The 15,087-nt window shown below is 35.1% G+C and overlaps 1 protein-coding gene across 2 annotated transcripts in view; it reads right to left on the reverse strand.

The window, feature by feature from the left end:
• Positions 1–15,087, reverse strand: part of LOC307183456 (cadherin-10) — a gene marked incomplete at both ends in the record, with an annotated part of 119,666 nt that overhangs the window by 9,852 nt on the left and 94,727 nt on the right. For both annotated transcript variants that reach the window (XM_079915965.1, XM_079915964.1), the window contains 3 exons: positions 2,089–2,210; positions 8,995–9,131; positions 13,548–13,801. In XM_079915965.1, the coding sequence (XP_079772091.1) occupies positions 2,089–2,210; positions 8,995–9,131; positions 13,548–13,801 (513 nt within the window). The remainder of the gene's footprint in view (positions 1–2,088; positions 2,211–8,994; positions 9,132–13,547; positions 13,802–15,087) is intronic.

The raw sequence follows: 15,087 nt of genomic DNA on the forward strand, positions 1-15,087 counted from the left end.
GCCTGTGTGAGAGAAAATGGAAGAAAGAGAAATAGCCAGTCCTCTCTTCTGCCCTTTCCCAAGGTCCCTTGACTCTGTCTGAGATGGAAAAGATGGGAGTCTAGTTGCCTAGTTCAAGCATAAGACAGGACTATTCATACTACATCACTTGTAAATTGCATCCCTTTCCCCGGGGGAAAATCTTCTACCCTTAGGCCAGGGAAAAGGCAAGAAAGGTGGAGAGGGTGGCAATTAGCTTTATTTCTGTCTCATTGAGTCCACACACCAAATGAATCAGAATTAAGTTCTATGTTGTTCTAAGTGCTGCTCTTAAAGAGCACTTAATTCAGAGGAGTACTGGGTGGACTAAACTACTCTATAAATAACTAAAGCACACTCAGAAGTTCCAAAAAGCTCCTATTTCCCGGGAAGGAGGGAAGACAGACTTAACAAATTAATTTCAAGAAAGGCTCAGTGAAGAAGGACTTTATCAAATAACTATTTTGATTTTGCCTGCTAGGATGTCATAACCTAGAATTCCATCAGTGAGTATATTACAGTTCAGTTCAAGCAACAATTTTTCAGCATATGAGACCAAAATGACATCTAACAAACGAGTCTTATTAAAAATAACTACTATGGGAGGCTTTTGCACATGCCGCCAATTAGACAAAAATTATTAATCATGTTCTTCTTGTCAAATTTGTCAAAATAGACTACTTTTTTTTAATTAAAATCAACTTTGATTTGATTATTTTCCCTCAATATACTAACTTGTTTTTAAAAGTTCAAAAAATATGAAATTACTGAGCCAGATATAGGTTAAAAGAAAAAAGGCATAAGAAAAATAAACAAACATAATCCCTTATTTTGTGTATTTTGAATACATTTGGGAATGAGTATTTATAATGACTCAAATGCTCTGAAAAGATATCTCTTGAAAATCAAATAGAATAACCATAGAGCGAGCAATATATGCAGCAGTTGCAAAGTGGGTAATTCATCTCCTAGAGAAAAGGCTTCAACTCATATCATGCTGAGCCTGCCAAGCAGAGGACTATTTGGAATTGTATTTTTAGGGCACACTGTTTCATTAAGAAGTAGGTTGGAAGCCGCTTAGTCCTTTAAATATTCCAAATTAAACATTTCCATAACACTTTCAAATAAAAAAATGAATCCAATTGCAGCAATTTTACCATTTCGAACAATAGACAGGCTATTGAATTCCTGTTAGAATCTTCTGAAGGAAGAATTTGAGCTATTTCACAATCTAATTTGCATAAAAATGTACCAATCACATCGATGTTTATAAAGAGCATCAAATGATGTCAAAACGCAATACAGTTTCGCGATGGCTTCTCTTTCTTGAATAAAACACATTTGATTCCCAATTATTATTTATAACATGCAGCTTCCTTCTGTGAAGATGGCATTCAAACCAATTAAGAGCATCTCTTTCAGCCATACAGGCTGGGGCTCTTCAAACAACAAAATGAGTCCACTGAGGAAAAGACTTATAAACAAATCTGGTATAGGAAGAATGTTTTAAAGGACGAAAACGAAGTCATTAAGCACTTTATGTGTTGCTACGATGATGAAATGCAAGTATAAGTCTTAAGAGTGAACTCTGCGGTCCTGCTTCAAAACCGTATTTGCATACATTGGAATATTGATGGAATGCTTTGATGATCCCAAGTATTTGTCTCTGTTTTCCCCAACTTTCATTTCCCATCTTGTGAGCTGTTACCAATATTTATCTAATGGCACAGCAGGATTTATTTTTTCTTTTGTTCGTTTATTTTTGTTTTTGAAAGTTTAAGAAGTTATTTCTTCTTACACTTTAACTTTTGTGGCTACAGTAAAATCTCATATTTACATTAGAACTTTACGAAGGACATATGAAATGTGTTTACACTATTATTTAAAACATTTTTAACCCTAAAATCATCAGCCTTTGCTTTTGTTTTTTGTTTGCTTTTAATCATACTACTGGGACTTTATATGAGTGATTTTATCTCTGTTCACTCACTCCTCTCAAGATTGGGAAAAGAAAATACTTAACGTCCCTGTTAAAATCTTCCTACACTTTAAAATTCTATGGGTGCTTACCTGTCCTGGTCTGGCATTTTCACATACAAAAGTGTCATAGAACACAGCAAATTGTGGGGCATTGTCATTAACATCCAAAATTCTCACAAAAACAGCCACCCGAGTCATCTCTTTGGGATTGTCTGGAAAAAGGAAAGGAAAAAATCTGTTTAGGAAGACACATTTGTACACCAGATTTAATTTATATAAGCCTCTTGTGGATATTAAGTGCTCACATACAAATAAGCATCACCTTCATTCTACTAACGTAATGAGCAAATGCGATAAAGAAAATTACTGCAGAGCCTAATTAGGTAGTCATGAATTCAGTTATTAATGGGCTCAAGAGTACTATTAATATTTTGAAAAATCTTTTTAAAAGCACAATCCAGTATAATTGAGTTCATATTATATTTGTGTCCTTATTCTCCAAATACACAATATAAGAACAAATATTTATTAAATCTTTATTATATTTCATTATATTTCTTAATTTATACCATTTTTTTTGGATGAAGAGTGGTTTTAAATAAATTAGTAACTTGCCCGAGGTCATCTACGTGGTAGTTGTTATATTACAACCTACCCTTCTGACTACTTCTATCACTAAAATGTATTCCAACAGCTACTCTCATCCCTCCTTTTGGAAATTTTAATATATAGCTACTAATTTTACAAACTGGATGGAAATTTACAATGAAATACAAGATTTTAAATGTTTCATTAATACAATTGTTACTGGTACCATTTCAACAATCCAGGTTCAATTTTGTATAACAAAATTAGTTCACTAGTAACATGTAGTGTAATAATCATGATTTTTTTTTTGGCTAAAATCAAGGGCATCAAAGTTTTCACATAAAATATGCATTTAAAAATATGTTTTGATGTGTAAATGGAATTTTAAAATATATCTTAGCCTTGGGTAACAACCGCATATTAGTCATAATTGCATTATCTCCACCAAGAATTTTTCTAGGCACTTGCACTGATATCTGAGGTGTTTGGAGATCTTAAATTCAGGTTTATATTCATCAGCCTTTGTGATGTCAAAATCTCAGTCTCTGGATATAGTTTAACTTCTTTGTGAACTTCGGTAAAGTCAAGCTCAAGATCAATATAAAAGGAGAAAGGAGATAATTCACTAAAAATAAAGCAAAAAAAAAAATAGCAGATAAGCTGAGGGACAGTAGCCATCGTACTAAATGGCCTCTACCAACTTTGGTTATGAATAATATGATTTACCCTTGTGAAATTTATATGATTTTCTTATTTTATCTAAATAATTTTCAGATACAAGTGTTAAAAAATATGGTCAGGTACAAACAAGGAGAATATCACTACTCAAGAGAATTTATTTCTCCTCCCTTCTCTCCATGTAATTGTAATGTTACTAAAATAATTAAATCAGCATTTTAAAAAAATAACATGTAAGAACTGATTACTTGGCAGGGGTGTTTACAAGGCTGAGTAGTATGAAGCAAGGCAGACACTTCCACCTGAAGTGTATTTACCTTACTTTACTCTTTTCAAGGGAAACTTTAAAGTGCATCTCCTCTTTAACACTCTTGTTTAGTCTTCCTTCAGTCTTCTTAACCCATATGTGTTCAGTTCTCAGGCTCTGATTTCATATTTGCTAAGCTATTGCTGCATATTATTCACTTCTTAGTATGTCAGGTGGTTAGAGTTTAGATCCTGGAGTCAAACAGAATTGACCTGATTCCCAGGTCTACCACTTATTCTTTGTGTGACTTTGGCCAGTTTACACTCTGTCTCTAATGCCTCAGTTTACTCAAAATGAATCAAAATAGAACTTCTGATCTTATACAATTATTTGAATAATTAGGTGAGCTAATGCATGGAAACTTCTTATTGAAGTATCAGTTTGTTGGTATACACACAAAACAAATACATGTTGACTATTGTTATTGGATCCTTTATTATCATTGTCATATCTTCCTTTTTTGAAATTTATTTATCTATTATTTATTTTTGTCTGCATTGGGTCTTTGTTGCTGCGTGCAGGTTTTCTCTAGTTGCAGCGAGCAGGGGCTACTCTTCGCTGTGGTGTGTGGGTTTCTCATTGAGGTGGTTTGTCTTTGTTGCGTAGCACGGGCTCTAGGTGTGCAGGCTTCAGTAGTTGTGGCACGTGGGCTCAGTAGTTGTGGTTCACAGGCTCTAGAGCGCAGGCTCAGTAGTTGTGGCGCATGAGCATAGTTGCTCCGAGGCATGTGGGATCTTCCTGGACTAGGGCTCAAACCTGTGTCCCCTGCATTGACAGGGAGATTCTTAACCACTGCGCCAACAGGGACGTACCACTGTCATATCTTATTTCCTTACATTACTTAAAAGCTTAAGCTATCTTTCTCCACACAAAGCATGTACACAATAAAAATGTGTTAACTAGCTTTCCTGCAATTCATGTGGGTCTCAAGAGGAGTACATTTGGGAAAAAGTGAGGAGAGGAGAAAAAAATGAGAAAAATGTTATTCTGCTATTTTCCTACCTCCCTCACTCCTAAACAACTTGCTAAAACCCAGAGGCATAGTGTTCACCTCCAAATGAATCCTCAACTGCCCCGAGTTACTTGATGCTATGGGGAAGAGTGGGAAGGCATGATTCTTCTGTATTTTCTAGAATGTGCTCTTTAACCTTTTATAGTTAATGGACATAATCTAAATGTTTTCCTTCAATACAAAGTCTTGACATAAAAATAACTCTTGGGCTTCCCTGGTGGCGCAGTGGTTGAGAGTCCGCCTGCCAATGCAGGGGACATGGGTTCGTGCCTTGGTCCGGGAAGATCCCACATGCCGCGGAGCGGCTGGGCCTGTGAGCCATGGCCGCTGAGCCTGCGCGTCCGGAGCCTGTGCTCCGCAACGGGAGAGGCCACAACAGTGAGAGGCCCGCATACCGCAAAAAAAAACAAAAAAAAACTCTTTTGTTGGTAGCAATTCAGTTTCTACCTGTGCCACAGAAGCCAAGAAAGACAAAAGTTTCACATCTAAAAAACTGCATTGTCAGTCCCTTCCCTAGCACAATATGGAGATTCTCCAGCCTCTTTACACATAACTCAAGGCTCTTCAAATCAAAAGCTAAATCCACGGGGATAAACACGTTTTGTAAAGCATCAGGCCTGGAGTCACCTATTCAAAAAACAGTGCTTACACTAATCTTTTTACTGGCAGATGCGGCTGCTTAGGTAGAAATAAGAATATAAAGCCTTCCAAGGAAGCATCCTACTGAATAGGAGCTGGCATATATTTACCACCTGAGACTCTTGGTCATCCAGCAAACTCTACTGTAGTGAGAATGTGTGAGCAGCAAAGGATCTTAAAATGTATGTCCTAAGGTAAAACCACGCCACGTATTCACAGGCTTTTCCATACCTCCAGGAAGAAGAAAGTATAAATCGTTATCTAGAAATCCCAGGCTTTAGAAAGAGGTATCTCTCCTACCTACTTAAGGCAAGGATTTCTACTAATGAGGAAGCAGGTATAGAAAATGGAGTCCTTCAGTCATAAACTTTGCTCTACTGTTGTCAGAATATATTGCAATGCTTATAATTTAATCTTCAGATGTGGTTATAGGAACTCATTGGTTTCTACATCAAAGTGTTTTACAATCCCTGATTATGACCTTAATTTTAGATTTTATATTCTCCACATGGGATTTTAAAATACTTTTTAAAGAAGAAAAAGAAGTTATTCCATGGTATAGTGCATTAAATGATTACCTGGAGTAATACTTTCCATACGATGGGATACACTGATATGAATGTAGAATTAAACTGTTAGAGGCAGAGCCTGGAAACATTGGTAAGAAGTACATTTCCAGGCCATTCTGCACTACTCTGGGCTTGGTGTATGGCATGCTTACCACAAACCCAGTGTTTAAAATCTAGTGAAAACTATTCCTTGCATGCTGTTTCCCTCTCCCCCTCATTCCATTTGATAATCGGAACGGTATAATGGGCCCCTGACTGTTTGTGGCTTTGCAGGTAGGCATTTCCAGCAGTTACTCCATAGATTGATTTTATTTACGGGCAGAAAGTAGGTTTAATTCTTAAAAAGAAGAACATAATTGACTTAGCTTTTTACAGAATTGTCATTACTTCAACTAGCTTTAGAAGTTAAATTTCTCAAAGTATCTGAAATGGAAAATGCAATTCCGAGGTCATTAGGCTTGAATAAGGACCTTGAATAGAGCCTAGAGCACAAACGATCATGATTCTGGAGTAATCAGACTGGATCCTGTCGGGCACATCTAAACACTGTGATATGGATACAGATAGAGAAATAAAACTTTCTTTGAGAAAAACTAAACAATTCTTCAGTTCACCCTGAGAGACACAGCTATTTATATCTCATTATGGAAAAACTGGATTGTTTGGATGGTGGGGTTAATCTATATTTCAGAGGCAGATTTAAGAAAAAATTAAATCTAGTACTTTCTCTTGAGGCATTAAGTTCATTGCTGATGGTCAGTCTAGCCCGGTTCCATCCTTCTGAGACTCTTCGTAATTCAGCCCCAATGCCCTGCTTTCCAAATCTTGGAATGATTACTTCGAATAACTTGACCTTGATATATGTTTGTGGATTCAGCTTAGTTTTTCAGATCTGAAATGTATAGGCTTAGTTTTTTTTTGTTTTTTGTTTTTTTACCGTGATTCAGTCCCTAATTTATGCTTCTTTTTAAAACAAAGAGTTGCTCTATTCCATGCACATATCATAATGCGGGAATCAGAAACCATGAACAGGTTTGTGTGTGTGGGCAGGGCTGGCTCATGGCCATGTCTAACTGAGCAGGGCCTCACACTCAGAAGGGCCCCACACACCCTTATTTAATGCTCTGCTGTGGCCATCTTTTTTTTTTTTAAACATCTTTATTGGAATATAATTGTTTTACAATGGTGTGATAGTTTCTGCTTTATAACAAAGTGAATCAGCTATACGTATACATATATCCTCATATCTCCTCCCTCTTGCGTCTCCCTCCCACCCTCCCTATCCCACCCCTCTAGGTGGTCACAAAGCATCGAGCTGATTTCCCTGTGCTATGCGGCTGCTTCCCACTAGCTATCTATTTTACATTTGGTAGTGTATATAAGTCGGTGCCACTCTCTCAGGTCGTCCCAGCTGACCCTTCCCCCGCCCCGTGTCCTCAAGTCCATTCTCTACGTCGGCGTCTTTATTCCTATCCTGCCCCTAGGTTCTTCAGAACCTTTTTTTTTTTTTTAGATTCCATATATATGTGTTAGCATATGGTATTTGTTTTTCTCTTTCTGACTTACTTCTCTCTGTATGACAGACTGTAGGTCCATCCACCTCACTACAAATAGTGCAATTTTGTTTCATTTTATGGCTGAGCAATATTCCATTGTATATATGTGCCACATCTTCTTTATCCATTCATCTGTCGATGGACACCTAGGTTGCTTCTATGTCCTGGCTATTGTAAATAGAGCTGCAGCAAACATTGTGGTACATGTCTCTTTTTGAATTATGGTTTTCTCAGGGTATATGCCCAGTAGTGGGATTGCTGGGTCGTATGGTAGTTCTATTTTTAGTTTTTTAAGGAACCTCCATACTGTTCTCCATAGTGGCTGTATCAATTTACATTCCCACCAACAGTGCAAGAGGGTTCCCTTTTCTCCACACCCTCTCCAGCATTTATTGTTTGTAGGTTTTATGATGATGGCTATTCTGACAGCTGTGAGGTGATACCTCATTATAGTTTTGATTTGCATTTCTCTAATGATTAGTGATGTTGCGCATCCTTTCATGTGTTTGTTGGCCATCTGTATATCTTCCTTGGAGAAATGTCTATTTAGGTCTTCTGCCCATTTTTGGATTGGGTTGGTTGTTTTTTTGATATTGAGCTGCATGAGCTGCTTATAAATTTTAGAGATTAATCCTTTGTCAGTTGCTTCATTTGCAAATAATTTTCTCCCATTCTGAGGGTTGCCTTTTCGTCTTGTTTATGTTCTCCTTTGCTGTGCAAAAGCTTTTAGTTTCATTAGGTCCCATTTTTTTATTTTTGTTTTTATTTCCATTTCTCTAGGAGGTGGGTCAAAAGGATCTTGCTGTGATTTATGTCATAGAGTGTTCGGCCTATGTTTTCCTCTAAGAGTTTTATAGTGTTGTCATCTTAAATTTCTTAATCATGTTTTAACATGAGGCCTGATACTTTCATTTTATAATAGGCTCTAAAAATTATGTAACCAGTCCTGTGTATGGACAAGAACTTTTGCAATTAGAGACAGATATGATTTTGAATGCTGGCTTTGTCTGTTACTAGCTGGATGAAATTTTGTAAATTTGGTATAGAATTAAGTCATTCTAGAAACAGAATGACTAGTTTAAAATCCCAGTTTTACTACTTCTGGCATTGTGACTTTGGACAAGTTACTAATATCCCTGGAGTCTTATTTCCTTCTCTGTTAAATAAGGTCAAGAAAAATATTAGGAGGAAAGAATTAATTTAAAATTCTTAGAATAATACCTTCACCGAGTGTTTAATGTTAGCTCTTATTACTAATATCTTTGTTTCTTCACCTGTAAAAAGGAAGTAATAATATCTATCTCTGTGTTTATTGTTAAATAATGGACTCCCAGCATTTTAGCATAGATTTTAATTCATGGCATCCAAGCAACAATTTTAATACATTTCCCTTTCTCCCAAAGAGAATATCTTTAGTTTCCAATTCTAGATCATTTTTATGAGTTAATATTAAATGTAGATTTGTGGATGCCTACAGCTATTTCTCAGTATATATAGAAACTATTGAAAAAAATTATAGGTGTAGAGAAGCCTTTTAAAACCTTAGATTGAAATTACAACTCATGTGTGCAATGAGAAGAAATTATTCTTAATACAAAATAAAACCTAAAATTATGCTAAATAGGATATACATAAAACTCATCTTACTGATTTCAGCAGCGATAACAGTAAGATTGTGCCACTGAGATAGTTCACGGTCAAGTGGCTTTGATGTATAAAGGGATCCATTTCCAGAATGTATGTTAAAAATCCTGTCGAGGTCAGTGTGGCGATCCAAGGAAAATCTGAACATCGAGGGCAGAGAAAAACACATGGCAGCATTACTGATGGTTTGCAGGAGAAAATGGTGAAATGTAAAGACACATATATAGTGATATATAATAATTTCAGGAAAGTACATAGTACTGATCCAGGATGCAGACTGTCTCATGAATTTATCACAAACACACACACACACAAACTGACCCTCTCCCACCCTCCCAAAACCTCTTCCCAAGACCTGAATTGACCTTTGTTCTGCATTCAAATGCTGGTCTTCTGAATGTTTGTTTAATTAAATCATTGTCTATTGCATATTCAAGTAACCTTGAGGTATTTTTCCACAAAACTTGGAATTACAATTTTACATTACCAACGGACATTACCTAGTGATTGAGAACTCTGTTGAAGAATTATTACAAGGATCAAATGCAAAATATCATTCCCACTAGTAAAATCTTTTAGTAAGAATACTGGAGACAGCATTAGTTCCCTCAGAGTAGTAGATCATCAATTTATGATGGTGTTCAGCAGCTTCAAAGTATGATACCCAGGTAGCTTTGGTTTCTTACCCACATGTATCATTATAAAATGTATACATTTTAACTAGAAGTGTTTTAAAAATAGAAAAGTTTGGGATAGGAGTTTTTATATGTTTGTACCAAATTAAATCTTAGTATATATATTACAAAACCAACTATTCTGCAAATTGATTAAAGGCATTGTGTCAGGTGTCATTCCAAAGCCCAACTACAGGTTTATCAATCAGGATGATGTAGTTGGGATAAGTTCCATTATTTGGGGGGTTGTCAGCCAAGGTTTAAAAGAGCTGTACATTGGTGGTTCCTGCCACTTCACAAGCCTAGTTGTTTACAAACGTTTCATAATTCTTGAGTTAGCAAGCATAATTCCCCAAGTTATCTTTAATGTTCCCTATTTAAAAACTTAAAAAACAAATCAAAATAAACATGACAAAACTAGGAGTAATATCTAGTTATGACATATATTTTCCTAAGCCACAACTGTCATTTATTTGAAGGAACAAGATATGAAATATTATTTTTAAATAGTATTTTGTAAGTAATAACACAAAATAATTTTGAAAGTGCCATAAAACTTTTTTCTTTTAGTGTTCCAAACTTGTATAATATTTCCAAAAATCAATTGAAATTTATGATCTTTTTGCAGGATTTTTAATAAATTACACTAGAAGAATAACTTAACATTTTGATACAGTTAATATGATTTTATTTTTGAGGATTGCTTATTTTAGATTTTTATTTTAAATCAGTTCTAAGTAGAATCGACCAGTAATTTGCAAATTTCCTTAATAAACCCCATCCCTCTCTATTAACACAATATAGATTTAGTTTTGTATTCAAACTACATGCTTTAGCCATTCACAAATAAAGCAAAACATTGTATCTCTATATCTGGAATAATTCACAAATTATATCCCAAGTTGACATAATTATTTTACTACTGAAAGAGTCAACGTAAATTTTACCTCCTCCTTGGACTGTTCCATGATTACCTGAAGGAGAAGCTATTTGTCCCCTTCCATCCTAAAGCACCTTGTACCATCATCTCTGCCATTTACCACATTGTATTAGGAATTCATCTCATCTCACATCTCAAACAGGAAATCAAGCATGAAAACAGCAAGCGTCATACTTGGAATCTAGTAGATACTCAATGAATCTTATTTCTCATACTGAATCTTCTTTCCTAACAGACTGAGAATTCCCTGAGAAACAAATTAGTAACTGACATGGTGACCTACAAATATTTGTTGAATGATTTCTTTGGTATTTTGGCAAATGATAAGTATCCTTATTTCTACAGAAATATGACAGGAAGTTGCATTATGTAAATCAATATAGAGCATCATTGTCTTTTCCAAATCCATTTTATGTGTGTTTTGTCTTTTTTCTTGTAGTTCAGTTTAAAAGCTAGTGACAAAATTTAAAGGATTATGTGAAATTATCTTGAAGATACAGAGAGATCCTGGTTCTTTTTCAAACCTGATATAATTATAGTTGACGCTTGAACAACATGGGTTTGAATTTCCTGGGTCTACTTATATGCAGATATTTTCAGAAAATATAAACTAGAGTCTGTGTTTATTGAATAAATAAATGTGAGGTTGAATCCTTGGACACGGAACCGCGGATGCAGAGGGCCAACTATAAAGTTACACTCAGATTTTTGACTGTGGGGAGGGGGCGAGGGGAGATTTGCACCCCTAATCCCTGAGTTGTTCAAGGGGCAACCGTTTATTTTTCAATTCTCTATCGGTAAATTATATTTATTACCTAACATTTTCATTTAAAAATCAGTTCCAAAAGACATATTTTAGGTAAATACCTTTGATTATTGCATTAACATCTACAATACATGACACGGACAGTTTATAACATGACCAGTATTATCTGATTATCCATCCCTAAATACATTGCTTTAGTAAAACTACTTTACCTCTTTGATTATATATATACATCTTTTTAATCTGCATGGCCTATCAAGATTAACATCCAAAAATATTCATTTTCTTTTTCTACATCAAGTTAGTATAAATTCAAATATACAACAACGATCTTAACTAGACTCTGTCATTAATAAGCAATGAAGTCATTAATTCTGTTGCTTAGTACACATAAATGGATTCTTTTCTCCTGGTCCTGACATTTGCATCCTGATGAAAAATTTAACTTAAGAAAGAATCCACAGACATATTTTAACATGTAATAACCATTAGTCTATGAGAATATTTAGAATCTATTTCACTGTGTGGAAAAATATATTGCCTCTTAATAATGCCACGATTTAAACTGAACTTTTTTTAAGTATTATATTTTATTTTAAGAAGGCCATTTTAAAACCAGGAACACAGAACACAGGCTATTAAAATCAGTTAGGAGTTCTGCCAAGGGAATGCTTGGTAGTATTCAATGGGGAAGAATAAGAGTGTATGTTCAATAAATGTCTAACGAAGGAATGACAAGAAAAAAAAAAAAGCTTTAAAGGAAAAAAATCCAAAGAATGCAGCAATTTCAATGAAGATAAGTGGATGGGAGAGGCATTTATGGGAAAATCATGCTGACAGATGGGAGCTGTACTTGACTACCATATGCAGGTTTTGTCTGCCAATATGTAACCTGTCATGTATGTGACATGTATGTGACTATAAGAAAATATTTAGGTAAAATTATATAAATCAAATAATAATTTTAATATATATGCATATAAATATATATATAATATGAAGTCACTTGATGATATGGCAGAACCTACAGAATTTTAAACTTTGAGCTAGAGTCACATGGTGCATAAAAGTAGAGGTTCTGACATTCCACTGCTGCATAGTTAGGAGTCAGAGAAGTGTGTACTTGGAAATTGTACAACCACTTGAACTCCTACTAGACTGGCCCACATTGTAAAAAGGATAAGCAAAATCAGTCTGCTGAGGATAAAGAAACAAATGAAATCCAAAATAATTGATGGACTAACAGTTTAAAGTGAGCAGTAGTTTTGATCCTGAATATTGTATATAGATATTTGTACTTTTTTAAAATGAGAGAACAAATGTCAGTGAAAACTTTATCTTTCTCATTTGTATGTTTTTATCACATCTTATATGTTTTTAGGTGCCATAAGAAAACAAAGCAAAACAAAAATTTGAAATGACTCTGATCTTTCTGGAATGTTCTAAACTTTTTGATATAGCCAAAAGAACACCAAAAAAACTTCCCCCTTTGCTGGTAGGATATAGAAGTTTCTAAAATCATAACTACATTGTAACATTGTTATGATTATATAATTTTTAATTATTAAAACTCCTCTCAACCTCATATTATTTAAGAACCCAAAAGCACAGAGAAATTGATTTTGTTACATTGCAGATACACAGCTGAAATAGTCCCCTTTATCTGTACCAGGCCTCAGAACAACAAATATCTTAAAGAGCCAGGCAGATGATACAAGCCAAATTTCAGTAACTGGCATGATTAAAATGGAATCAAACTATGAAATGTGTGCATACCCTGGCCCAGAACACAGACCATTTATTTTAAATACTTGTGCTCACCCAACATATGCACAGCTCTATCCTTTTTTTTTTTTTTTTTTTTTTTTGCGGTATGCGGGCCTCTCACTGTTGTGGCCTTTCCCGTTGCGGAGGACAGGTTCCAGACGCACAGGCTCAGCGGCCATGGCTCACTGGGCTAGCCGCTCCGCGGCATGTGGGACCTTCCCGGACCGGGGCACGAACCCATGTCCTCTCGTGTCCGCTGCATCGACAAGCGGACTCTCAACCACTGCGCCACCAAGGAAGCCCAGCACAGCTCTCTCTTTTAATGCATTAAACGCTTTAAATAGAATCTCATGCTCTCTACATTTACTTCAATTCCCTTTCTTTTCATCCTAAGCATAAGCATAATTACCTAATGGGGCTAGAAGTAGAATCTGGGTCCCTTGCCATCACAGTACCAATGATTGTACCCACTTCAATATCTTCATGAACCTCAAACAGATAGGAGGATCTGCTGAAAACAGGTGGTTCGTCCACGTCTTCAATAGAGATTTTCACAATTGCCGTATCTTTAAATGGTCCTAGGTAATAAAAACGTGGATCCACATGGGTATTTTCTGCTTCAACCTTCAGAGTGTAAAGCCTTCGGCTCTCATAGTCAAGTGGCTGTATTAAAAATAATTAAGTAAATAAATCATCAAATTAGATTGAGGGAAATTAAATTATATGTTCCTTCCAAGTTACAGTATGATTTTTAAAGCCTAGTTGTCAAGTTGTTTATAAACTGTAAATAATTAAAATTAATAAAAATATATAATCTTTACACATCAGGTAGAATTCAATTTTTACTTCTTATGTACTTAAAATGTAGTACTTCAGAACATAGGAAAATGAGATTTTAAATCTTAGAAAAATTGAAAAGGATATTAAGACCTGTCTCATATAGTGGAAACTCATTACAAAACATGGCCTGGTGGATTGTGTGTGTGTTTGTGTGTACGTATGTGTGCTGAGCTGTTGGCTACTGCTAAGTTTTTCTAAGTAAAAAATTCAGTAATCTTTTAAAATATATGTTGTGATACATCCATTCCATTCAACAGGCTCATGGCACTACATAAACTTGACGAAATTTTAAGACTAATACAAAACTTTTCAGCAGTTATATGAAACATTGAAAATAAGAAAAACCTTGGGTAAAGAGAAAAATTTTGATAGCTAATTGGTAATTAGGTTACATTATGAAACAAAAAGGAACTTAAATATTCAGTAGGTCACTCCTTTGCTTGTCATTGTCTGTTTAAAAGTGGTTGTGTACCTTGAACTTCGCAATAGACTCTGAGGAGAGTTCCGTGATTAAGTGACGGTTACTTTATGCAAATAGAGTGTTCAGGACATTTCATTAGGACATACATTTTACTGGGCCTTATTTTTTCTTATAAGGATGGTACTGAATGTACAATAAAAAACTAGTTACCTTTAAATCATATCACTGAGCATATGTTAGCAGAAAAGTTTAATTTATGTAGCAGAAGGGAAAATGTGAACAATGAAATTATTTTCCAATCCATGCTGTCTCTTTTTATTAGCAACTCTAATTATTGCTTCATACATCTGGATAGATGGCATGTTACTTTTTATGCCTCCAACTGTGATGATATATTACTATTATTAGTTATCAACTATTTTTTTAAGGAAGCGATGTTAATAAGGGGCTTTTATTAACGTGGCTCAGAAATACAATCACATGTATATTAACTTGCCTTTTAAATTTTGTAAAATGTCAGGTTTCATGTTTTAATTAACAAAAACATTTGGTCAAAACATTCAAGGAGATCTTTGGCTTTACGTCTCTCATACTTATGCTTTTTTTTTTTTTTTTTTTTTTTTTTTTTTGCGGTACTCGGGCCTCTCACTCTTGTGGCCTCTCCCGTTGCGGAGCACAGGCTCCGGAC

Source organism: Stenella coeruleoalba, assembly GCF_951394435.1.
Source record: "Stenella coeruleoalba genome assembly, chromosome: 3".
In the NCBI taxonomy this organism is placed as follows: Eukaryota; Metazoa; Chordata; class Mammalia; order Artiodactyla; family Delphinidae; genus Stenella; species Stenella coeruleoalba.